At 37.1% G+C, this 26,479-nt stretch overlaps 2 protein-coding genes across 2 annotated transcripts; both read right to left on the reverse strand.

Annotated features, from left to right (window-relative positions):
- Window positions 1-3,583: 3,583 nt before the first annotated feature.
- On the reverse strand, window positions 3,584-8,857 carry LOC100369182 (UDP-glucuronosyltransferase 2C1-like). The gene is made up of 4 exons (XM_085505254.1): window positions 8,000-8,857; window positions 6,543-6,762; window positions 4,670-4,889; window positions 3,584-4,534 (listed from the first exon to the last, which is right to left on the reverse strand). The coding sequence occupies exons 1-4, from the start codon at window positions 8,855-8,857 to the stop codon at window positions 4,246-4,248; spliced, it is 1,587 nt and encodes a 528-aa protein (XP_085361380.1). The 3' UTR covers window positions 3,584-4,245.
- Window positions 8,858-19,540: 10,683 nt separating this feature from the next.
- On the reverse strand, window positions 19,541-24,274 carry LOC100369324 (UDP-glucuronosyltransferase 2C1-like). Its single transcript, XM_002735459.1, has 4 exons — window positions 23,417-24,274; window positions 21,641-21,860; window positions 19,965-20,184; window positions 19,541-19,829 (listed from the first exon to the last, which is right to left on the reverse strand). Exons 1-4 carry the CDS (start codon window positions 24,272-24,274, stop codon window positions 19,541-19,543), a joined length of 1,587 nt encoding a protein of 528 aa, XP_002735505.1.
- Between the last annotated feature and the right edge of the window lie 2,205 nt (window positions 24,275-26,479).

Below are 26,479 nucleotides of genomic sequence, written 5' to 3' on the forward strand. Positions count from 1 at the left end.
GGAACAGAGAACGAGGTCATAAGGTGACAGAACACGAAAGTCAGTGAACCGAAGATTGACTACTGGTGCATTGTCTGTCGCCGGCCTCTGAACGCTGATTGTTGGTTATAATGCGTAATCCAACCCTTCAGTGTCCTGTCAACGGATTTTCTCCCTCAAGTATTCGGGATAATATGTATAACATAAGCCTCATAAAGACCATGATTACGTGTCTTGCATGTAACGGCTAATAGGACGAAAAAATATATTATCAATTCGTCAAAGCAGAATGCAAGGGTGTATCCCTTGACGTATGACGTTGAATTGACACCGGAATTGACTTGACAACACGGTATAAGGTTTTACTGAGGCCCAGCATACGCTATACGTACAACTAAATTATATACGTTGGTAACAAAATGCAAAAAAATGTAATAAATTTGAAGATAATATTTCTATATTAGTAATTTACTTTTGTTTCCCATTCTTCTTAAAAAGTGAAAAAATGCCAAAACTTAAAAAAATGTACCCATTCTGTTGTTGCAATAAATTTACTTATTACTAATATATGGATGCTAACTATTTTTGTGTGGTGTGTTTTATGCATTTGAATGCTTGCAGTTACAGAATTTGTATTAAAACAAAGGCTACCCACAGTTCAGTCGTAGGTGGCGCACGTTTCATTAATCAGCTTCAGCCTGACGAAGATTTGATTCTTGCAACAACATCCGGCGTCATCATGTGCACAGCTATACGCTACATTGCGTTTCAGTTCGCATTAGATGTAGATCACTGAAATGAGCTGCCTGAGTATAGGTTTATGTCTCAACACCATTTTCTTTCAACAAATACACTGTACATAATATGACAATATACTGTCAAACACACACAATACAAAAACAATATCAAACACAACGATGCCGTCACACGGCAAAGCCCACGACTCTCAGATTTAGATTGACGAAATACTCAATCGCAGATCGAATGTCTCAAACCACGTAGTTTTTCTCTCCAATAAGATAGTCAGATTGTGAACATAAACCTAGAAAAAAAAATCAGATCGCGAATATTGCCGCGTATCTTGTTCCCTTGACAAGTTATTAACGTAAATCAGGTAAATTGAGGAGGAAAGTACCCGGATGGAGGTTGACATACAATGATGGCAAGGGGTGAATGCACTCCCGAACTTGCGGCCTCATGTCGGGGAAGTTGACATAGTTACGTATGATCTCATGCCGAACGCTTCTGAAAAGGGGAAAGAAATAATAGTCGATTGCAATGTTTACTCGTACAACATTACTCGGAGATGTAGTGTACGAAGCAAACTCTTAACATGTATGATAACTGTTCTACAAAAGGGAAAAATATTTACGAAAGATTTGCATGGTCATAATCAACAATCACTGCCAGGTGAGGTGACGACGGTTGAGGTGAAAACTAATGTCCGAAACAATGTCTTTCGCTCTGCTGCAGACATTGTTGAGAAGGTTATCGTTATAATTACGTCCAAGCTGCACCAGCCTACAGCCAACCGGTACCACTCAACCTTATCCGAGCAGCGAATAGATTAGGTCAAAATACGGCCGACATACCTAGACAATGAAGCAACTACTGATATTAACAAAATACCAGTATCGTCCCATGTTACAACACGTCACATCGTATCAGTTCCACTGATAATAAAAAAATCCTCCTATGTTACGGTACGTCGTAGCATATTAGTACGTCGCATTTGTTTTGTACGATTGTGTAATTGAAACTAGGCAACAATGAGTCACGTGTCGCCTGATGATACCACTCTTCATCGCATATATTGGTAATGTGGGACTTAGTGCCAGAGTGATTATCTTATATCATGTCAATAAGTAAATGTTACAAATGAATTCAGTTGAAAAAACAGATCACACCCCAAAACGACATTTTGTGCGTGCATGCGAACGCCGAAACTTCCGGAAAAGTCGTCTATACAGGGAATCGATTTGGAAATAATAAACCAGAATCGGAACTTGACAAGAACCGGCGTAAGGTGTTAAATCGAACAAAAGAACGGAAACAGTGTGAATGTCGCAGCGTACGTAGTAATGGTGTCAAAACTTGCGTTAAATATATCGTTCATACGTATCCAAGTACCAACACATGTGCTATAAATTGAAGAAAATAATCAGCTTTTTTCTAGGTTGTGATCATACCTGATTCATGCTTTAATCACATCACGTTAAATATGGAGCCGACGTTTTTTTGTTGAAAGTTTGTTGTTTTTCCTTACGGTAACTTCTTTGCTTTGCATGTATTACATGGAGTAAAACAATCGGTGGTTTCTTGATGTTGAAGATGTAATGTGGTGCGTTTTTCCATAGTCAATTCGCTTATTCCTATCACTAAAAAAATAAATGGTTTTCGATGAGATGTAGTATATCGAATAATGTGGTATGCACATTTAATGATAGTCAATGTCGATGGCTCATGGGTATATGATGAAATTGTTTTCGCGCATCTGTTAATCGACTTAATTAGCTGATTATTAGCGAATGGCTGTGTTATGTCTGTCATCGTTTAGGCAGGCGAGGTCCTGGACGGAACTCGACTCTGTGATTTGGAACTAATTATCAGATAACCGTCGCTATTCGGACTAATATTTCTGACAGTTAGTATTCGTAGTTATTAATGTAGTGAACAATTAATCAAAAGACATGACGTGTACAGTACTTAGTGTGATTGGCTTTATGATTGAAGGTTACGCCCTAGAGTCTTTTTACTGCTTTGTAATTGGTTAATGTTTTGAAAATGAATAAAGAGTTGTTTTAGTTGGTCTTGGCGAGTACTCCACGACAGAGGAGTCTAGTCCTGGAGAGTCTTGGGGCGAGTCTTGACACAGTCTTGGGCGAGTCTTGGATCAGCCTTGCGATAGTCTTGGGGATTTTTCCCCAGGGCGCTGTGTCTTATAGAGTGCTCGACTGGTCGACAAAGACGAGAGTTGAACCGTATTTCGTTGTGTGTGTCTTATTTGACTGTAAAGCTTAAGTGACTTTCCCGATATCGTACCTCAAGGGGACGCGATAGAGAGACGAGACGAGACTCCCCCCTGACACGTGTGGAGAAACCCAGAGAGAAGATTTCCCCCGTGATAGGTATGTCAACGTCATGTTTCTATGTGATAGATCGGTATTTCGAAATTGAACTATGAAGAATAAAAACAATCATGAAACTGAAAATCATTCGATTTTTTTGGCCCCAGATTCGTATCTTTTACGCACAAAGCGGGATCTCAATATGTTCGAAAAATGCCTTAATCGACATGCATAGTCTCGTGGCTATTTCGCTCCCAGTGACATCACTTTTATCGGGGAATACCATATGCCCTAATTAGCTTATTTGGGACAGCTAATAACCTCACTTACGCTCGGTTAACGTTCTTATCTCACTCCAAATATGCTAATTTACCCCCCCCCCCCAGAAAGATCTCATACCCGCCGCTTGATGCATATCAAAACCAATACAGGACTTACATAGTACACTAGCTTCCGATCTAGAAACTATTCTTTCTTTTTCCTTGTATTGTAATTCCACGAATATTGAATATAGCAATACACTCGGAGCACTGTCCTTCCATATAGTGCATAATTTTATTATGTGCAACGCAGTCACGCTTAAATCAACCTCCTAATAAGCAATTATGTAAATGCTTTCAAAATGTCAAAATGACGTACATGTGTGAGAGCTAAGTCTTTCAATTCTACAACTGTGTTCGTAATAAAGTGTATAGTAACGTCCCTCAAAATAACATTAATTTGTGAAAAAATACAGATAAAAACCATTTGACCGGCGTTTACGTCACAAATTTACTCCAAAAAAACGCCTCGTAACTAGGCGGCGCGATTTGTCAATATTAAAGCAGGGGAGTCGTCACCTACGTATGCGTCAGGTGGCCATAGCGTGTCAATGTTTACAAACAAGTGTCTAACCATGAGTGACTGTCTTTGTGTTCTTAGCGTGTGTTGTTATCATCGCTTAGGACTCAATTCCCGCGCGTGCGCAGGTGACGACCCTCCCGTTTTAATGTATTACTGTGCGAAATACTGCGTCTAGTTTGAGCCGACTCTCAGACTAACACTCAAACCGCCCAACAATATCTTTATATGCGTAACGAAAACCACACATACCAAATGTCTCGCGAGATATATCTCAAACCCGTTGGGTCTGTTTTTCTTATCATAATTATATGTATGTATTACACAGACTACTTGCATAACTCCTTCCCAAATTTCATCACTGTTCCTTCTTTCTGTTCAATTTGATATTAGTTGGTTTGCAACAAATTTTAAAGATTAGTCTGATCACTTGCTTTAAGATAATAATGGCAATGGCCACTACGGCTAGTAAAAATAAGGCAATATCGAGGAGATAATACTGCAGGAAATTCAATTGGAGGGATGCTGGTTTTATGTGATCACCGCCAAACTTCAAAATGTGTTCAATCCAAAATACAGCTGCATCTCCTGGAGGCATTGGAGTATCTCTCTGGATACTGGATAATTTAGCGGCGTTCTCTTTGTACCTACCAAAAATAATTTGTACTATAAATTATTATCTGTGCAATCTTCAAGTTGTACTTTTTTAAAATGACCCATTGAGTTACAATTTTAATTGTAACATATTATTGATTAGCAGTCTGTCAGTAAGAGTCCCTTACCTAGGGTCTTCGATTACTTGTTTCACAGCATTGTAGACATCATCTTCTGTAGAAGATTTCAAATCTATAACAATTGCCATCCCTTGGCCGACCAGTCTTCTAGTATTTTCAAACTGATCTCCGTATATCGGCACGCCAATAAAAGGCACTGCATGATATATAGCCTCGTTTACACCATTGATACCTCCATGGCCTATGAATGCTTTGGTATTTGGGTGACCTATTGAACATATGGGGTAAGTAAGAACAATTATTACATATGTTTGAACAAATAGCAAGGTCGATATTCTGAATATGTATATACTATAACACATGTGTATTTATTTTAAAATTTATTTGTTTTAAGGTAGCAACAGGGAAAACCTGGTCACATGTTTTTTGTTTATTAATCGGTATATCATGTTATAGACGTAAATCGGAGAGAAAACTGAGCACAACCAGCTGACTTCCATTTGTCATTTAAAATGCAAACACTTATATAATTCAAATGATTGACATATTGTGAACAATGGCATTGCGGTAATCGGTTGTCGCTCCAACTTGGGTGTTTTCTTTTGTAAATAAAACCCCATCTTATCAGTTCCCATTATATTGTCAGTGCCAACAGTTTCCATATATACACATTCATTATTGGAAGAGCGTACGCACAACTAACATTTATTTTTTTGTCAAGGCAAAGCAACATTATTTTAACATGAGAAAGACGAGAGGTCGTTTAAACAAGTATTTTGAACCTTTGAGTGAAGAGAAACGGGTCCGATTTAGTGAGTACAGCCGGAAACTAAATCCTGTTTCAGATGACTTAGAAGACGACACTTTATGAGAACCTGTCACAGCGAAATTATTTCGAAAACGCCCAATCAAATGGTTAAATCGCCGGGCAGAAATGTTGTTATTTTGACAGGGTTCAGTTAATCTCCAATCACATTACCCATATGTAAACAGTCTTTGCAAAACATGAATTAACAAATTTCTGATTATTTCAGCCTCATATATTATATGGTTTGTCATAAATATGTTTTGATTGGAGTTGCGCAAACCATCTGAACTAAACGATATGATTTCCCCTGTTGCTACATTAAACTGCAATTTACGAAAGTCGAAGAACACAAAACAAAGTATAAACTCAGTATTACAAACATCGTTATACCACAAGGAGAAAGCACATTCTGCATATATTCCCCATCTACCATTCTGATTCACAACTACATCCCAGTGCACAGGTGGATGACTTACATCAAAATATCACAAAATAAACGACTGACAAGAAATAACAATTAACAATACAATTAACTGGCAAGCAATCTACATCACCATGCCACCATTGTGGTTTATATGAGTGATATCAGGTGATTCGAATAGCTCCATATATTTTGCACGTGTACGTTTTCTATAAGAAATGTGTCTACTTCATGGTCAGCATTGTGTGTCTTTCAATGCTTGTGTAGTCGTTGTATGTATGTCATTCACAAAAATGAAAGTATATTGACGGGATTATGTTGTTGGCTCCTTGTTGATATGTTCTCCAAACTGCTGTTCAATGTGATTACATATATAGAGGGTGGTTATTAGATAATGTTACTATGTGTTAGTGGACCTCAATTTTGATAAATATGAAACGTGCGTACTACCTTGTACTAATATTGCTACACAAAATACATATTTGAGATTTAGCATTTGTGCCTCCACGAACAAATACATATATTTTAGGATGTTATCAAGTATAATCTAGATAACTGGATGTCGTATAGAGGTACGTTTTGAGCGCGCTGTCACAAATTACGATTGCTGTATCATTTTGAAGGTCAGAAAGCTGCTATACTGATACAAGTAATATCGTACGGCCACTCATGAGATATTGTCTATGTATTACCTAGGAGATCATTTTGCGGAATCCAACTGCTAAGTTTGGTGTTCTCGCCAAGTTCATTTGGTGGATTCCCAACGTATTTCATAATCACTTTCTGTGGCAATCTAGCAAACGCTCTAACAAACTTTGTTGCCTTTTCCATGTCTTCGCCGATGTTAACCTGTGAACCAAGTGTAAATACTACAATTCCTTCTTCAGCCGATTCGACGAATTCGGTCCATTCCTAAGGAGGAAACAAATCGGAAAATACCGCTTGAATTATATTTGCGGTTGGAATGAGTAGACTTCGATGTCACTCATGGGACATCTATCAACCATATTTCTATTTTTCGCCTCAATATGAATTAGAAATACCACAAAAAAGTGTGTGTTCACTGATTATTATTTAAAGCACAACAATTGTGACACGCGGATACACTATGTTTATTATTGCTGTTCGAAGGGCTTCTGTCAATCTGATATAAATAAATATATATATATATTTATATATGGCCATATATCATTTGGTGGTTTCTAAACATACTTATAAGATGAAAGAAAATCGAAATTGAAATATTCTAGCGTGACAGAAAAGCTGACCTGAAGTGCAAAGGTTAATTATTAGCACTACAACTATCATTCTTCTTTATAGAACACGTTTACACAATGTTTTTATAAATATGGCTATGTTTATTTGTTCTTGCTTCACCCATCATAAGAAACGAGTATTGGGGGAATCGAAGTAGATTTTCACGAACAACAGTATAATTCCACCGATCACAAAGAAAATGTCAAGACTGCAGGTTGAGACATTTTACCATAGGCTAGACTTTATATCCATAACTGTCCGGGTACGAGGGGTTTATTATGTGAAATAAACCCACAGTACAAACTATCTTTGAGAGTAAATTCTCAAAGTCCTGTCAACAATTCTGCATACAATTTGTAATGGGGAATATTCATGATCTTATCCTAGTAGTTCAATGAGAAGCATGTCACACCGGACTTTGTGTGAACTTTGAGCTCGATGCCAGCCCTCATGGTTATGTTTAGCACTGTATAGTTTGGTGTTTCATTAATGATGTCACGTGATCTGTATGAATCTCCAAGGGCAATTTATAAGAACAAACAAATTGTACTTGAGAAAACCAGTCAGACTCGAGAACAGGAAATATAGTGCACGCAATTCTGCACTGGAAAATTTTGATTAGGTCGAGAAGCACTAGGTGTAGCACTTATGTGGCTAGTATACAACTAATGTACATAACGCTGTAGCTAATACTGTGACGGTACAAAAGATCGAGGGCAGTCATTAGAATAAATAAAATGGGTCAAGGTCACTTGGTCACAAGTGGTTTACGTGTACTTCCCTCCGTCTCTGTTACAAGACTATTGGACGCAACCCATACATAGTTCTCACCCTGGTTCGACTTTACTTCATCGATGTATCAAATTTTGTGTACAATTTTCACGTAACTCACCTGACTGAGAGGGTCCGGGGTTCTTGCTGTCAATGACCCAATGTAAATACCGTGAGGCATCATAGGCCGGGGATAATCAAATGCAAAATCAGAACAGAAAAGTACTAACTCCGAATTTCCACATAAACTCCTGTATGGAAGCTCTGGTCGAATGTTATGCCTTTGTTGTACAATTTTGAATGGTTTTAACAAAACAAACTCAAGTATTGCAGCCGATGCAAGGTATGCAAATACATTTTTCAGTCTCTGAGGAAACGTCATCTTATCTGAGTATCCCGTCGTTACCGCTGGTACATATGCCGGGTTTGACATCAAACCATGAATTAAATCGTCTATCATCGGTAACGGTCTTGCAGTGGAGACACCGATGATTGGTACATGCAATATATCAACAATAATAGCGTAGCCTGGGTTGAAGACATTGGCAACAATTAGATCAAAGTTCGCCGCATTCAAGCGTTCTACGATGTTACTGTCTTGAATAAAAGCCTCTGTCTCATCTGCAAAAGCTTCAAAAACGCGAAGCGTATCAAAAATAGTTGGTGCAGTATGTGTACTTTTTGTGACTTGGTTGTATGCATCGGGAAATTCATTGAAGCCGCATTCATACTCTTCAAAATTCATAAATGTTCGTTGTTGTTTGATCAACCCTGCAAATCTGTGGTAGAAGAGATCATTTATCAAAACGGTTACGTTGTGACCTTTCATGGCCAAGAGTTCTCCAAATCTCGAAATGGTAATGTAGAAATTCCCGGCCGAGGGACCAGGCAAAATTAGGATGTTGCTGCACAAGACTGGACAGATCACACACGCTGTAACAACAGCACCGAACCATTGGTTGTTAAAAAATGTCGCCATTTTGGCAGCGTTCTTCAAGGCTACCATATGTCAATCAAACATCAAAGTTAGGGCAGGGTTCCAAAAGTCGTACCTACACTTTATACAAATGCTAATTTATTCATCACGTGGCAGTTTCTGTGCTCACGAATATTCATTAATTATAGGGTCAATACATTCTAAAAAGGGGCGATATATTATTTTGGGGGACAAGAGTTAAAAAGGGGGAATTAGCAATACTTAGGGGGTCAATACAAAAGAAGGGATAGCAGCAATGATCCTCGTAGCTCTTGTTGTTGTTGTTGCATGTGACTTGCAGCTGTGTTCGTACTTCGACAATTTGTGGGCTTCGTCGCCCACGACTGGCTTTCATATGAGGTAGTATTTCACTAGCATTCACAAAACATACTAACCGTACGAGATTCGAACCAGCGACATGTAACATTACTAACATTGTAACAAATCCACTGAGCCATGTGGTAGTCATGCAAATTATTGCAAATTAGTGTTTGCGAGAAAAGACGAGAAGGCATGGGAATTGAACCCAAGTTCTCCTGATCAATATGTATACAATTGACCCACAATACCACGATGGATTGACTGGTTGTGTTTTCATTCGATGAGACTATATAGTGTTTATATATATAGAAATGCAACATACTTCTATTATTGAGTTACAATTGTCCAAAATATAGCCAATTTTGTTTTTTTTTACTTGTGTAAACTATATTCATGCCATAATCCGTTAGTTAGACTGGCGCAGTCGAAGCAATTAATTTGGTTTTGTAGTTTAAATAAAATAAAAAAAAAATCAATAATTGACAATCTTCTAAGCCAACCACAACGTCGCTTCAACTGATCGCTGACTGAGAAGACGTCTGCTGATTGTAGTCGCCGATTTTTTTTAAATTCTACGACTAGTACGGATTACTTTTCACTCATTGTGATGAATTAGAAACGACGTGGACTAATATTTGAGACTTATTTTGGTGTAACCACTCAGTATTTAATTAATTAATTTCCACCATTAACAAGTGGTTAAATTGTGACAAAAAATGTGTGGACAAATATTTGAGACTTATTTTGGTGTAGACAAGTCGCATTTAATTAAATTCCACCATTAACAAGTGGTTAAATTGTGACAATAAATGTATGGACATATATTTGAGAGTTATTTAGGTGTAGACCACTTTCGTTTGATTATTTTACACAACTGCAAGTTGTTAAATTGAGAGAATAAATGTGTGGACAAATATTTGAGTAAATACCTGTCGTTTAATTAATTTCCACCTCTACAAGATTGTTAAATTGAGAGAATAAATGTGTTTTTGATACTTATTTAGGTGTAAGAACTCGTGTTTGATCAACTTCCATCATTGCAAGTTGTTATCTCTTGTCACGATCTGGAAACTGTTGAACAAATTGCGCGTCGTGCAGTTTAAGACGTAATTTAATGAGTTGTTCAGAATGGAAAGCTTCATGAAAATAATGGGTATTACCAAACGCTTCAGCGTGGTATTAAGAGTTTGTTTTCAGGGGTGGGTGATACCAAGGTGGAAAATGAATGCACATATGGGGGTAATTCCTGGAATTGCAATAGAGAGGGTTCAGGCCGAAATACAATATATAATGTTTCCATGTTTCGTCTGATATTTCTGTGGTTTTCTGCTGCTGTAAATAATGCAAAATTGGTTCCGAAATTCAGTGTGTTGTGTGCACTCCAGGGTTATTCGTTTTTTGCTCAATACACCCCTATTTTTAATGGCAGAGTCGAATAGTTTCACCCCCACTGGGAAATCTGCACTGTTGCTTGAACGAGAGCTAATTAAACACCTTTTCCAGACCGGCGAAAGTGTATGCAACAGCCAATTTTAACAGCCTGTCACGTGATTTTACTCTGAATGTCAACATGAAAAGAAGCTAGTCCATTTTACGCAGGAATAATTGAGAGTAGAATATGTGAGGGATAGTATCAGCAGAGATGTGTATACTGGAAAGTAATATATATCGTTCTTTTGCATCGCTGAGCATTTCTGTTTTAGTATACTGGTTTGAAATGTGTTTTTACTAAAACTCCTCTATTGATTGAATGCCGGGTTTGAAGGAGAACGGCATACCACGTGATTCGTTCGAATACTATGGTGAAGGTTTGACACAAAGTTATGTTGAAGTTAAAAGTTCCTCCACCGAATTTTGCATTGGCAAACATGTCATGCTACTGCGACACTCCACTGACGGGATGACTTTCGTCGACAGCGGTCGTCGCTGAGCTGCATGCTACAACTTCGTTTGTGATGTAGCTTGTTAGGCGTGGATTAAATAAATCTTGATTACTGGTTAAAATGTTGCTCATTCAGCGTTGGTAAACTTTATTTGGAACTGGGTAACGCTGCAACGTCACCAGCAGAAACCTCCTGGTACTTCGATGTTGATGGTTGCGCCTCCATGGCAATCGCTAATTTTACTGTAGGGGGGGGGGTCTTCCAAGAGCCCTTCAGGGTTTATAAAACTCAACATACATCAAGTTCTCACAATCGTAGTATTCTATGTGATGTACATTTATTATGCCAAAAATGTTGCTGATCGATTTGAACTGGATAAAAATAGCAGACGAAAATTTGTATACAAAATATAAATAGCCCGGTTGCCAATGAAAACAAGCCGGTAGGCTGGTTGGCGGTCCGTTCCGCTAAAAAACAAGCACTATGTTTTCAGCTGTTGTTAGAACATGAACGTGAAGCTAACGTCGGCTTATAACTAAAACCGAGCACCGTATACGAAGTTCGCAAAAAACATTCAGTCTTTAGAAGTCACTTTATTTTATTGCTTGGACGTATTCTGCCATTGAATGTATTACATGTATTTCCAACTGTTTTGCGATAGTATTTTCTAGATTGGAGGCAGCATTTACATTTCATTCAAATTTGCTTTGAGATTACGATGATACAGTGTAACAATGTCGGCGCCGGTGTGCAACTCAGCCAAAATAAAAGGCATGATCATTTAAACACTGCTATTATGATGATTTTTTTTTCGCGTATCTGTTAATCGACTTAATTAGCTGATTATTAGCGAATGGCTGTGTTATGTCTGTCATTGTTTAGGCAGGCGAGGTACTGGACGGAACTCGACTCAGTGATTTGGAACTAATTACGAGATAACCGTCGCTATTCGGACTACTATTTCTGACATTTGGTATTCGTAGTTATTAATGTAGTAAACGATTAATCAAAATATATGACGTATTCAGTACTTAGTGTGATTGGCTTTATGATTGAAGGTTACGCCCTAGAGTCTTTTTTCTGCTTTGTAATTGGTTAGAGTTTTGAAAATGAATAAAGTTGTTTTAGTTGGTCTTGGCGAGTACAGCACGACAGACGCAGTCCAGTCCTGGAGAGTCTTGGGGCGAGTCTTGACACAGTCTTGGGCTAGTCTTCGGTCAGCCTTGCGATAGTCTTGGGGACTTTTCCCCAGGGCGCTGTGTCTTATAGAGTGCTCGACTGATCGACTAAGACGAAAGTTGAAACGTATTTCGCTGTGTGTGTCTTATTTGACTGTAAAGCTTAAGTGACTTTCCCGATCCCATACCTCAAGAGGACGCGAGAGAGAGAGACGAGACGAGATTCCCCCTGACAAGTGTGGAGAACCCCAGAGAGAAGAATTTCCCCTGATACTATTACAAGACTGGTAGGAGTTAATAAATTTGGAACGAAAGTATTAAAAAAACAGTCTTTGGCTGTTGCCATGGTAGCTGTGGGCCAGGATTGTTTTTCCAATTAATGACGGTACGACCTGCTTGTCAAGTATGAACAAAATTAGCCAATCCAAAAAAATCTCAGAGAGGAGTTAAAAGCTGTTGCTGGTGAAAAGTTACTCCAACGTTGGGGTTCATTTTCTCGGTAATAGATATAAAAAAACAGTAAATTGTTGCTCACACTCAAACTGAGTAGAATGAGCTACGTCCGTGCTTTTTAATCATAGAAATGTAGGGCGTGATACATTTGGCGTGAAGGTATTAAACAAATCAGTTTTTGGATGTTGCCATGAAAACGGTGGTCAGAATTTGTTTTCAGATTTTAGGAAAAGTAACTTTGTGCCCACACTCAAGCTGAGTAAAATGAGCTATGTCTGAGGTGTTGTATACTAAATTTGTTGGAGAGATACATTTTTTGGCTGTTGCTATGGCAACGGTGGGTAAATCGGCCAAGCCAAGACACACAAAAGTGATTTAAATGGCTCCAGTGGAGCGGATCGCCAATACTATGTTCATTTGCATATTGACCGTTAAAATACCAAAAACATTATTGCATACTAGAAGTACCATTAGTTTTGTTCATATTTTATTTCACTCGGCAAGTATATTTACCCAAGGTTAAAATATCGTACTTCTAAATATAGTTTATTTCTGCTATGTTTCGAAAAACGCTACTCTTGAAAGGACTACTTTGTTTGCTCTCAGACCTCATTTGCATATGCGGTGTGGAAATACCGATTTTGATTTCAGGGACTAATCAAAATAAACTGCAGTACATATGTAATAATGTGAAATATTTCATTTTCACTGTAAACATTTTTCCGCTTAAATAAATTCCAATGAAAATGCCATTTCCCTCATACTCTATTGAGACTTGACACAGCACAGTGAAATTTGGATTCACACGTAATGCTTGAAAACTAAAATAAATTAAGTGAAATTCTATGTGACTTCATAAGAGTTGGAAATGAACAAATTATATGACCCCAAAACATCAATTCACCGATGTATTCTATTTGACTTCAGGAGAAATTGAAATAAACAAATTATATGACAAGGAACTTAATTATAATTTCAGCTTCTAGTTCAGCACTGGTTAAATAAACTACCTCGTCTTTATACCAACTTGAAGTTATTCATTGCCTACATCCGTGACTTCAAAATCCATGTTTCAATCCTAGGAATTTCACTTGCTATTAATTGCATGGGAGTGCCAGTCTTTTATTTTTTTATTTTCATGTCAATTTCTTGCGATTACTCGGAACATGAAGCTGTAACCACATACCGTCTATGTGCTGTAACTAAATCCTGGTATAAGCACTGGTTAGGCAGGTTTGAACTATGTATTTGAAGCCAGCTGAGAGATATATCCAATCCAATATATTTCTCATTGTTTGGTAACTATTTGCTGTAAATGCAACAAAAATAAATAAAAAAATATTACCCACACAGCATTCTACAGGTTACTTATTATTATTATTTATTCATTCATTTTTGCATGGTGGAGTTTCGTGAGGTTTAATATTTTTTCGCGACGTTCTTTATTTACGTTGGTCTTTGAGTTGTGTTCATTTTGCTAACTACTTCAATGTTACGTTGAGCCAAAACGATTCCAGGTTTCCAATCGCTTAGTTTCATGTGAGTGTGTATCTAGTATGATTAGAACCCATGGCGTTTGTATTGTGCGTTTTTTTTATTTCCCATGTTGGCTACGCCGTAATATGCAACCACTTTCATGTTTTATTGTGACTTTGTGAGTGTTCAATGATGTCTTTCCCGCTCGTCACGCCATAACCCAGTTTCAACCACACGGCCATTTTCCAACGAAATGCGTGACCCTTGGCGTGACCCCACTGACTATATGATGGTTCTGTTCAACGGTTAAGCTAGGATTTATTACCGTTACTATCATTATATTGTCACGTGATTTGTTTTAACTTATGTGTAATGTGTTAAGTATCTTTATTGTAGCTTGTATATACCAATTCGTATATCCCGATGAAACGACCCTGATTGATTTGTGACGTAACCAATTCGTGTGTAGGTTCGGCTTCTAGAACTGTGCTGAAGTTAAATATTATGTGAACGTTATCAATGTTGTTAGATAATACACAATTTACATCTTTTAGACATTGAGCTTTTTCAACGTTGCTGACGATGAGGGACGTCATCGAAGAAGCAAACTATCTGAATATGATTCTGTAGGACTAAATTGTGATTGTTCTATAATGTATATACATGTACATATGTGAAATTCACCTTAAACGTCGTAAATCAATATTAATTTCTTTTGTGATCATTTTCAGAATATGTTATGACCATTATTTCATAAGTTATATATATTACAAAGTAATATGCTGTAGAATAAGATTGGCATTTTTTATAACATATTATGCATATGAAGAAAGTAAGTCTTTCCAAAGTTAGCTTTCAGTCATTAACATAAATATTAAATGTTATTGTTTTTGAATGTGCTTACTCAGTGACCGTTATGCCTTTACTCAGAGGTAGTTTGTTTGTTCCCACCAGATAAGCAATCATGTAGGAGAATGTGACAGGATCAAAGTTAAATTACTATACGTGATTAAGTAATTGTTACTGTCGTGTGGAGTCGGGCTTCATCAAAATGTCTTCTGATCTCAACAATATTTAGAATGAGTGGTTGGTCAAAAGTTTGATGACTTAGGTGCATCTATTGGCTAAGCTTGTTGTACATAGATGCAAAAGAGTATAGGAACCATTAATGCTGTAGGGTGTATTGGAAGGGATGGAGGATTTGTAATGATTGGTTTTAATGTGCTATGTTGTTTTTTCAGGATGCAGCCTGATATTTGTTGTATTCTTAGTTTTTCAATTATGGCTACATTTTTTGTGGTGGGTGGAAGATGTGTTTCATTATTTGTTGAGTCGTTGTTTGGACACCATGCAGCTTTAAAATGGTATGGTCCAAATCAAAATTTGATATGGCTGCATCTTCTTAAAACATGACATCAAAATGATTTTTGTTTATTTATTTAGTGTTGCAGATCCTGAGAAATATGCATGATATCGTGTAGCAGGCTATGGCTGGCAAGCAGATAATGGTTTTATTTACTAAAAACATACATAACAATGGGATTTTAAAGCGCGTGAACCGAGTGAATTGAGTTTGATTCAAGATGGCGCTATGCATGACTTGGATGTCCCAGCTGCTAATAATTTCTCAAAACAGGCATTCGTTTTTTTAATTTTAGCTCAGAAAACGACTATCGATATATCCCACAGGTAAAATCGTTATGTCAGTCCCACTGATGATCTGTATTATATCGTCACATATCAGTCCCACTGATATTTTATATCAGCCTCGTTACGTTAAAATCGCCACATCAGTCCCACTGATAATCTGTATTGCATCGTCTTATATCAGTCTCACTGATATTTTATAACAGCCTCGTTACGCTAAAATCGTAATATCAGTCCCACTGATAATCTGTATCAGATCATCTTATATCAGTCTCGCTGATATTTTATAACAGCTTTGTTGCGTTAAAATCGCTATATCAGTCCCACTGATAATCTGTATCGTGTTGCGCATATCAGTCCCGTTTATATTTTATAACAGCCTCGTTACGTTAAACTCGCTATATCAGTCTCACTGATATACCGTATCGTATCGTCTTGTCTTGTAACAGTCTCGCTGATATATTATATCAGCCTCGTTACGTTAAAATCGCTACATCAGTCCGACTGATAATCTGTATCGCATCGCATCATCTCATATCAGTCCTACTGATATTTTATAACGGCCTCGTTATGTTAAAATCGCTACATCAATCCCACAAACACACAACTCGATCCCCACAGGCAGTGTCAATATTGTGAACTTAATTGTCGAATATATTGGAAACTCCCAAACTTCAAGTTGCCGCCACAGACCGGGGAAGTTGACATAATTACGTATTATGTCATGCCGAGCGCTTCTTAAAAAGGGAAAGCAATGTTAGTCGATAGCAATGGTTACTCGTACAATACGAAGAGTACTGAACAGCAATGGTTGAGGTGAAAACTATTGTCCCTAACAATATATGTCGCTCTGCTGTGGACATTGTTGAGAAGGCTAACGTTAAAAAACACGTCCCGACTGCCCAGCCTACAGCCAACAGGTACCAAACAGCCTTATCCGAGCAGCGAATAGATTGCGACCGACCGGCATGACCTAAAAATGAAGCAACTAGAAAGTATGATAGTCCTATCACGGGGAAATTCTTTCTACTCTCGGGTTCTCCACACTTGTCGTCTCGTCTCTCTATCTCGTCCCCTTGAGGTACGGGATCGGGGAAGTCACTTATACTTGACAGTCAAATAAGACACACACAACGAAATACGTTTCAGCTCTCGTCTTAGTTGGTCTGTCGAGCACTCTGTAAGACACAGCGCCCTGGGGAAAAGTCCCCAAGACTAATCACAAGGCTGACCCAAGACTCTCTTAGACTGCGTCAAGGCTCGCCCCAAGTCTCTCTCGGACTCGACTCGACTCTCCAGGACTGCACTCTCTCTACTGCATTTATCGTGCTGTGCTCCCCAAGACCAACTCAAACTCTCTTTATTCATTTTCAAAACTCTAACCAATTACAAAACAGCAAAAAGACACTAGGGCGTAACCTTCAATCATAAAGCCAATCACACTAAGTACTGAATACGTCATATCTTTTGATTAATCGTTCACTACATTAATAACTATGGATACCAACTGTCAAAATCGCGACGGTTATCTGGTAATTAGTTCTAAATCACTGAGCCACGTTCCGTCCAAAACTTCAAATAGGCCTGAACGATGACAGACATAACACAGCAATTCGCTAATAATCAGCTAATTAAGTCGGTCAACAGATACGCAAAAACAAATTCATGACAGTCCTATTATTAATCGTCATCGCATATCTACGGAAGCGTATTGGCGCCACACTCTTAGCAAAATATTTTTAAAAAATCTCGTTATAACGAGTCTATTTTTTTATGACGTGTTTATTTGTATCGTTATAACGAGTAATTTTCTAGTTATAACGAGTTTATTTACTGCGCCCTCAGCTTTTATTTTAAACATGAATGTACTTTCGGTTCATTGAGATGCTGTGGCATTCATATCGGGAAAATCCCACTGAAACATATTCCATATGGCTTGAGTTTATCATACCCATCTAGATGCCACAACAAATCCGGACCTTTATTGTAATATCATCTTCGTCGTAGCCTACGACGGCTTCTAAGAAGGACACCGACAGGATCCAACAACTTCCGCAGGAGTCTCACTGTTTCCTGGGCACAACAAGTCCACTTTAAATGTATCCATCGGTAGCCTGGCAATTGGTTAGATCCCTGAATTTGTCCCTGAATTGATATTGGTGAATTTTTTTTTCTCCTGAAGAGTCCTAGCTTTCGCAACCATCTTTTGAGGGACCATATACTTAAAATTACATTGTGCCTGTGAGCTACATTGACCAATATTTCGTTGTAGTTGAGACTAAGGCGGAAGTAAAATGTAATGAGTTCATCTCTATCCACCATTGCTGCAGCATATGACATCAGCTGAGACAATTATAAAATAAACTCGTTATAACGAGAAAAATAAACTCGTTATAACGAGGAAATATACTCGTTATAACGAGATTTTTTGCTATGAATGTGGCACCAATACGCTTCTGTACATATCAGTTTCACTGATGATAAAAATAATATCGTCCCATGGTTTATCACGTCGCATCATATCAGTCCCACTGATAATAAAACAATCGTCCCATGTTACGGCACGTCGTAGCGTATAAATACGTCCTATATTGATCCATGCTATGTTTTGTATGTGTAATTCAAACCAGGCGACAATGACTCACGTGACGCCTAATGATACCACAATACTTCGCATATATTGGTGATGTGGGATTTAGTGCCAGAGTGATTTTTTTATATCATGTCAATAAGTAAATGTTACAAATGAATTCAATTGCTTTGACACCTTGTCGATGGAATTAAGCGACCGATTCGCTATACCATTTCAATTGTTCTGTGTGCTTTGGAACCGTGCAGCCAGAGCAAAAGGCGTGTAGGACTCTTTGTATCACCCGCTAAAATGTGAGTGTTAATTGGCTGCGTTCTTTCCACAAACTTTGAAAAAATGTCATTAATAAGACAAAAAAATAGGCTGTGAATATAAAGCTTTACAATCGTTGACTATTTAATATAAAAAAACACTATATATGGACACGTATCAAATATAATTTTTCGGAACACTGTCCTCCCATATGTGCAAACAGTCATGCTTATATTAACTTCCTAATAAGCTTCAGTAGTGTCAAAATAACGTATATGTTAAGCATAAGTCTTTCAATTCTACAACTGTGCTTGGTTGTGTACTAGCTTTGTAATAACGAGTATAGTAACGTCCCTCAAAATAACATTAATTTGTGAAAAACTACATATAAAAACGATTTGGCCGGCGATTACGTCATCAATTTACGTCACAGAAATGCCTCGATACTAGTCGTCGCGATTTGTCGATCTTTTTTTCGCTACAATTAATTTTCGCTGTTAGAATTTCTAGATGTTTTGTATTGATTTTTGTCACTAATTTTTGACGAATATAATGTAAAATATAGGAAATAGGGTATATTCCCTGGATTTTAATTTCACTGAATTATTCCTTCAGCGAAAAATGGCGAAAATAAATTCCAAGTGAAAATAAAGTGTTTTACAGTAATTAATTACTATATTATCCGATTTATAGCATCTTGATGCATGTAACATTGGGAAGATAATAGGCAATGTGTGGAATACTGTGTCTAATTTGAGCCGACTTTCAGACAACTATCCAACCGCCCAACATTATCCTAGTATGCGTAACGTTGGGTCTGTTTTTTTTATCCTAATTATAAGTATGTATTACAAAAACTACTTGCATAATGCCTTCCCAAATTTCATCACTGTTCCTTCTTTCTTTTCAATTTGATATTAGTTGGTTTGCAACACATTTTAAAGATTAATCTAATCACTTGCTGCAAGATAATAATGACAATGGCTACTACGGCTAGTAAAAATATTGCAATATCGAGGAGGTAATACTGCAGGAAATTCAGTTGGAGGGATGCTGGTTTGAGGTGATCACCGCCAAACTTCAAAATGTGTTCAATCCAAAATACAGCTGCATCTCCTGGTGGCATTGGAGTATCTCTCTGGATACTGGATAATCTAGCGGCGTTCTCTTTGTACCTACCAAAAATAATTTGTACTATAAATTAGTATCTGTGCAATCTTCAAGTTGTACTTTTTTAAAAGGACCCATGGAGTTACAATTTTAATTATAACATATTACTGATTAGCAGTCTGTCAGTAAGAGTCCCTTACCTAGGGTCTTCGATCACTTGTTTCACAGCATTGTAGACATCATCTTCTGTAAAAGATTTCAAATCTATAACAATTGCCATCCCTTTGTCGACCAGTCTTCTTGTATTTTCAAACTGATCTCCGAATGTCGCCACGCCAATAAAAGGCACTGCATGATAGATAGCCTCATTTATTCCATTGATACCTCCATGGCCTATGAATGCTTTAGTATTTGGGTGACCTATTGAACATATGGGGTAAGTAAGAACAATTATTACATATGTTTGAACAAATAGCAAAGTCGTTATTCCGAATATGTATACACTATAATACACGGGGCAACAGGGGAAAACTGGTGAAATTTTCATGTTTTTTTCAATAATCGGTATATCACTTCCTTTTAGTACATTCGTTCAGTACAGCTATTAGTTGTTAGTACAAAAACAGTACTAATGTTATTTTAGACGTAAAATGGAGAGAAAACTGAGCACAACAAGCTGACTTCCATCTGTCATTTAAAATGCAAACAACCACATATTTATTTACATAGTTCAAATGCTTGACATATTGTGAACAATGGCATTACGTTGTGTTAAGTAATCTGTTGCGTTGTTTGCTATTGCAAATGAAACCCAATCTTACCAGTTTCCGTTATACTGTCAGTGTCAACAGTTTCCGTATATACATATTCATTTTTGAAAGAGCGTACACACAACCAAAATCTATTTTTTCGTCAAGGCAAAGCTACATTATTTTAACATGAGAAAGAAGAGAGGTCGTTTAAAAAAAGTATTTTGAACCAATGAGTGAAGAAACTAGTCAGACTGAGTGGGTACAGCCGATGATTTAGAAGACGACACGTTTGTACGGAGCTGTTTGTACGTACTTTATAAGAACCTGTCACAGCGAAATTCTTCTGAAAACCCCCTATCAAAAGGTTAAATCGTCGGGCAGAAATTTTGTGATTTTGACAGGATCCAGTTTATCTCCACTCACATGCTCGATATGTAAACAATCTTTTCAAAACATGAATTATCAAAATTCTGAATATTTCAGCTTTCAGAAATTATATAGTCTGCCATAAATATGTTTTGATTTGAGTTGCTCAGACCATTTTAAATAAACGATTGGATTGCTACATTAAACTGCAATTTACGATAGTCCAAAAACACAAAACAAAGTGTAAATTCAGTGTTACAAATATCGTTATACCACAAGGAGAGAGCACACTCTGCTTCTCCATATGTCATTCTGACTAACAAGTACATCCCAGTTCACAGGCGAATGACTCACAAAACAGTATCAAAAAAATAAACGACTGACAAATAATTAAAGATACAATTAACTGGCAAGCATTCCACAGCACCATGCCGTTATTATGGTTTATATGAGTGATGACAATGTTACTACGTGTTAGCTGTTCTCATTTTTTAAGTATGAAATGATCTATCACTATCTTGTACTAATATTTCTACATAAAGTACATATCTGAGATTTAGCATTTTTGCATCCACAAACATATATTCTAGGATGTTACCTTATATATTTTAGTCTAGATACATATATGTCGTTTAGAGGTACGTTTTGGGAGCGCTGTCACAAATTACGATTCCTTTATCATTTTGGAGTTCAGAAAGCTGATATACTGATACAAGTAATATACTAGGGTCACTCATGAGATATTGTCTATGTATTACCTAGGAGATCATTTTGCGGAATCCAACTGCTGAGTTTAGTGTTCTCACCAAGTCCATTTGGTGGATTTCCAACGTATTTCATAATCACTTTCTGTGGCAATCTAGCAAACGCTCTAACAAACTTAGTTGCCTTTTCCATGTCTTCGCCGATGTTAACCTGTGAACCAAGTGTAAATACTACAATTCCTTCTTCAGCCGATTCGACGAATTCGGTCCATTCCTACGGAGGAAACAAAACGGAAAACACTGCTTGAATATCAATCATATTTCTAATTTTCGCCTCACTGTGAATTAAAAATACCACAAAAATGTGTGTGTTAACTGATTATCATTCAAAGGCACAACATTTGTGCCACATAGATCCACTATTGTTTATTATTGTTGTTGAAGGGCTTCTGAAATTAATGAATAAATATATGTTACCAACTTTTATTTGGTGGTTCATAAACAAACTTATATAAACACGAACAAAAAAAAACGGATTGAAATATTCTAGAGTGACAGCCAAGCTGACCTTAAATGCAAATGTTAATCATTAGCACAACAACTTTTTGCTTAATATAACACGATTTACATTTGTTTTCATAAATATGGCTATGTTTATTTTTTCTTTCTTCACCGGTCATAAGAAGCCACAGCATAATTCTGCTTGTTACCGCATAACTCCATTTTAGAAAGAAGGTCAACGAACTTTAGTTAGCACACCTGATATACGTATGATTTATCCAGACCAACATGTTGCATTCCATCAAAAATCAACTCATACAGTTGAGTTAGCATGCATCCAGTTGTCTACCAATTGAAATGTTTCAGCAATCAGTTTTATTATTCCATGCACGCCTCTAAACGCAGGGTAATTTACACAACTGCAAAGAATGTATTGCCAGTTGCTCATAAATAATTCAAACCAATCACAATCAAAATGAAATTCATCTGTCGGCACTACTTGCTGTGGTTGATTTCAGGGGTTTCAAACTCGTGCTTATCCAACTGCTTTCAATAACCATGAAAAGACAATTTCGTCATCAACTCCACCTTGGACGAAGTCAAATCGTCTTTAAAGATTAAAGAAACAATTAACATGCAAACATTCCACAGCACCATAATGGCTGTCACACGCAACGTAATATTACAGATGAGGTTTCAACTGGTACTGGTATTATTATACTCTGCAAACACCAAGTACAATAACGCGGTAAAACTCCACTACTCCAATGACTAGATACTTAAACTCCAATACAATTCAACGAGATCTCCGATCTGAACTCAGTGCTGAATAACTCCCCTATATATACTCCCACTGTCTATATATAGACCTTTACATCAGCATACATAATGAGGGTTTTGAATAAAGGCATCCGTTTGTTATTATGTGAGCGTTATCAATGTTGCTAAATAATACACAATTTACATCTTTAAGACTTTGTGCCTTTTTAACGTTGCTGACGACGAGGGACGTCATCGGAGAGGCAAACTATCTAAACACGATTCTTACAGATTAAATTGTGATCAATCTATAATTTATGTACTTATGTGAAATTCACATATCTTCTTAAACGTCGTAAATCAATATTAATTTCTTTTGTGACCATTTTAAGAATATGTTATTGAATTGAATTTTCGAACAACAGGTCACGTGATCACAAGTGGTTTACGTGTACTTCCCTTCTTCTCTGTTACAAGGCTATTGGACGCAACACATACATAGTTCTCACCCAGGTTCGACTTTACTTCATTGTTGTATCAAACTTCGTGTACAATTTTCACGGAACTCACCTGACTGAGAGGGTCCGGTGTTCTTGCTGTCAATGACCCAATGTAAATACCGTGAGGCATCATGGGCCGGGGATAATCAAATGCAAAATCAGAACAAAAAAGTACTAACTCCGCATTTCCACATAAACTTCTGTATGAAAGCTCTGGTCGAATGTTATGCCTTTGTTGTACAATTTTGAAAGGTTTTAACACAACAAACTCAAGTATTGCAGCCGATGCAAGGTATGCAAATACATTGTTCAGTCTCTGAGGAAACGTCATCTTATCTGAGTATCCTGTCGTTACAGCTGGTATATATGCAGGGTTTGACGTCAAACCATGAATTAAATCGTCTATCATCGGTAACGGTCTTGCAGTAGAGACACTGATGAACGGTACACGCAATATGTCAACAATAAGAGCGTAGCCTGGGTTGAAGACATTGGCAAAAATTAGATCAAAGTTCGAGGCATTCAAGCGTTCTATGAGTTTACCGTCTTCAATAAAGGCATTCGTTTCTTCTGCCATAACTTCAAAAACGCGAAGCGCCTCCAAAATAGATGGCATGATTTGTGTACTTTTTGTGAGTATGTCGTATTCAACAGGCGTATCACTGAAGCCGCATTCATACTCTTCAAAATTCATAAATGTTCGTTGTTGTTTCATCAACCCTGCAAATCTTTGGTAGAATAGGTCATTTATCAAAACGGTTACGTTGTGACCTCTCATGGCAAAGAGTTCTCCAAATCTCGATATGGTAACGTAGAAATTTCCCGCCGAGGGACCTGGCAAAATTAGGATGTTGCAGCACAAGACTGAAGAGATCGCACACGCTGTAACAACAGCACTGAACCATTGGGTGTTGGAAAATGTAACCATTTTGGCAGCGATCTTCAAGGCCACTGTATGTCAATCAAACATGTTGTTGAGACTGACAAGTCATGAAGTTAAATATTATGTGAACGTTATCAATGTTAGATAATACCCAATTTACATCTTTTAGACTTTGTGCTTTTAAACGTTGCTGTCGATGAGGAACGTTATCGAAGAGGCAAACTATCTGAACACGATTCTTACAGATTAAATTGTGATCAGTCTATAATTCATGTACTTATGTGAAATTCACCCTATCTCCTTAAACATCGTAAATCAATATTAATCTCTTTTGTGGCTATTTTAAGAATATGTTATGACCATTATTTCATATGTTATGTTTATTACAAAGTAATATGCAGCAGAATAACATTGGCATTGTTTGTAACATATTATGCATATGAAGAAAGTAGATCTTTCTAAAGGTGAGCTTTCAGTCATTAACATAAATATTACAGAGTATGATTTGAATGTGCTTACTCAGTAACCGTTATGCCTTTTCTCAGAGGTAGTTTCAGTCGATTTGTGACATGTTAAACCCATTGTTCTCCCGGATTTTGTTTCTAACACGGGTGAGCACGTCTGGATTCTTTTTGAGATTGATTTATTACATGCAAAACCTCGTGATAGTTGTGACAGAAACACTGCATGAAAATCATGGCCTGAAAGGAATGTGTCAAGTGTGACCTTTCTTAGAGAGTATATAAGTATAAGTGTTTTCACGAGCTCCCTTAATAGTATTAAATCGTACCCAAATATAGAATATATCGACTATATCAATATGGCGGCGCCCAGGCACCTTGCGTGTCATTTTTAGAGAAAAAACTATCCTAATATTTGAGATGTCTTGAATTGAATAAATAAATATTGAAACTATTGATACTTTACAATTCCTTCAGTTTCTTGTGCCCGTTCTTCAGTCAGACTAATCTAATGTGTATATAGCTCTACATAGTATATATTCTGAAATTACTGTGTAATAAAACTTAATTTTTAAGACTAGCTTAGCCTTAGAGTCACTGTTTCCGCCCAAAATGGCATTGCCCAATCACAGAAAAGATCGGACAATAGTATATCAACATACGCTATATCACAATACAACTGGTACATTGACCGAATACAGGAAACATGCACACAACTTGAAAAAAACTATTGTTGTAGGACAAAAAAGAAAAGTTAAAAGTTCCAAGCTCAATATATATTTGTTATGCAGCATAATACTGAGGATCTGGATGGGAGACTGTAAAACCAAGCAAATAGATTGACTGCCAAACACAGTTGTCATCCTAATCTGTCTAAACTTAATATCAATGAAGTCATAAATAATATTGACCCAGTTTTGTGGAATTTTGTTTTTCTTCTCACAAAATGAAATGTTGAACGAGTGGAAATATTCAGAGAAAAATGTCTTGGGGCAATATATGGCGTTTTACAAAGAATCATCCACAGATAATAATAACAGTGCCACAGTTAATAATATTAGAAGGAATGTTTGTAATACAAAGTGCACCTATCCGTATTAGAAGGAATGTTTGCAATACAAAGTACACCTATCCGTACATATCATAAACATTCCATGACTATTTCTTTATCTCATCCTATTCCAGCTTCTTAATTAGCAGAAACACCTAGAGATTGGAGGGGCCTGGAGAAAGCAAACTGTAAAGTTTATGATATAAAATATAAAGTTGTGAATGATAAGTGAAATTTTTCACCCTTTCAAACTGCTTTATTCTGTACCTCGTCTAGTAAGCAATCTAGTACCCTCCCAAAATATTTAGTATGTTTACGTGGAGCTGTTCTTTCTAAGGGGACATACTTTCAAGGCGTCCGTGGCCAGTAATATGGCCGGAGTTTGTGGATCAACCTGCGATCATTGTGTCACGATTTCGACTAAGAGCCAATGGTTGACAAATTCCCATATGTTTCCCGGGTTGAACTATTACCAAATAATGACACAAATGTATAGGATAATATATTTTCATTTCATTTATAGTACTTGTGAATAAACCATTAATATGGCCATGAACATATAAATGAATTCACACAACTCAAATATATAGATAAAGTTACATTAAAAATAATATGCTATATAAGTACAGAAAATAATAGGGTCTACTTATCAAATAAATGTCAAGTATATTCCAGCTGGTCCGAATGTCTAACGAATCTCCACAACGTGGCCGGTCTTTGATATATCACGAAACTTGT

The sequence above is a fragment of the Saccoglossus kowalevskii genome, chromosome 11 (genome assembly GCF_978046115.1).
Source record: "Saccoglossus kowalevskii chromosome 11, keSacKowa6.1, whole genome shotgun sequence".
Lineage (NCBI taxonomy): Eukaryota > Metazoa > Hemichordata > Enteropneusta > Harrimaniidae > Saccoglossus > Saccoglossus kowalevskii.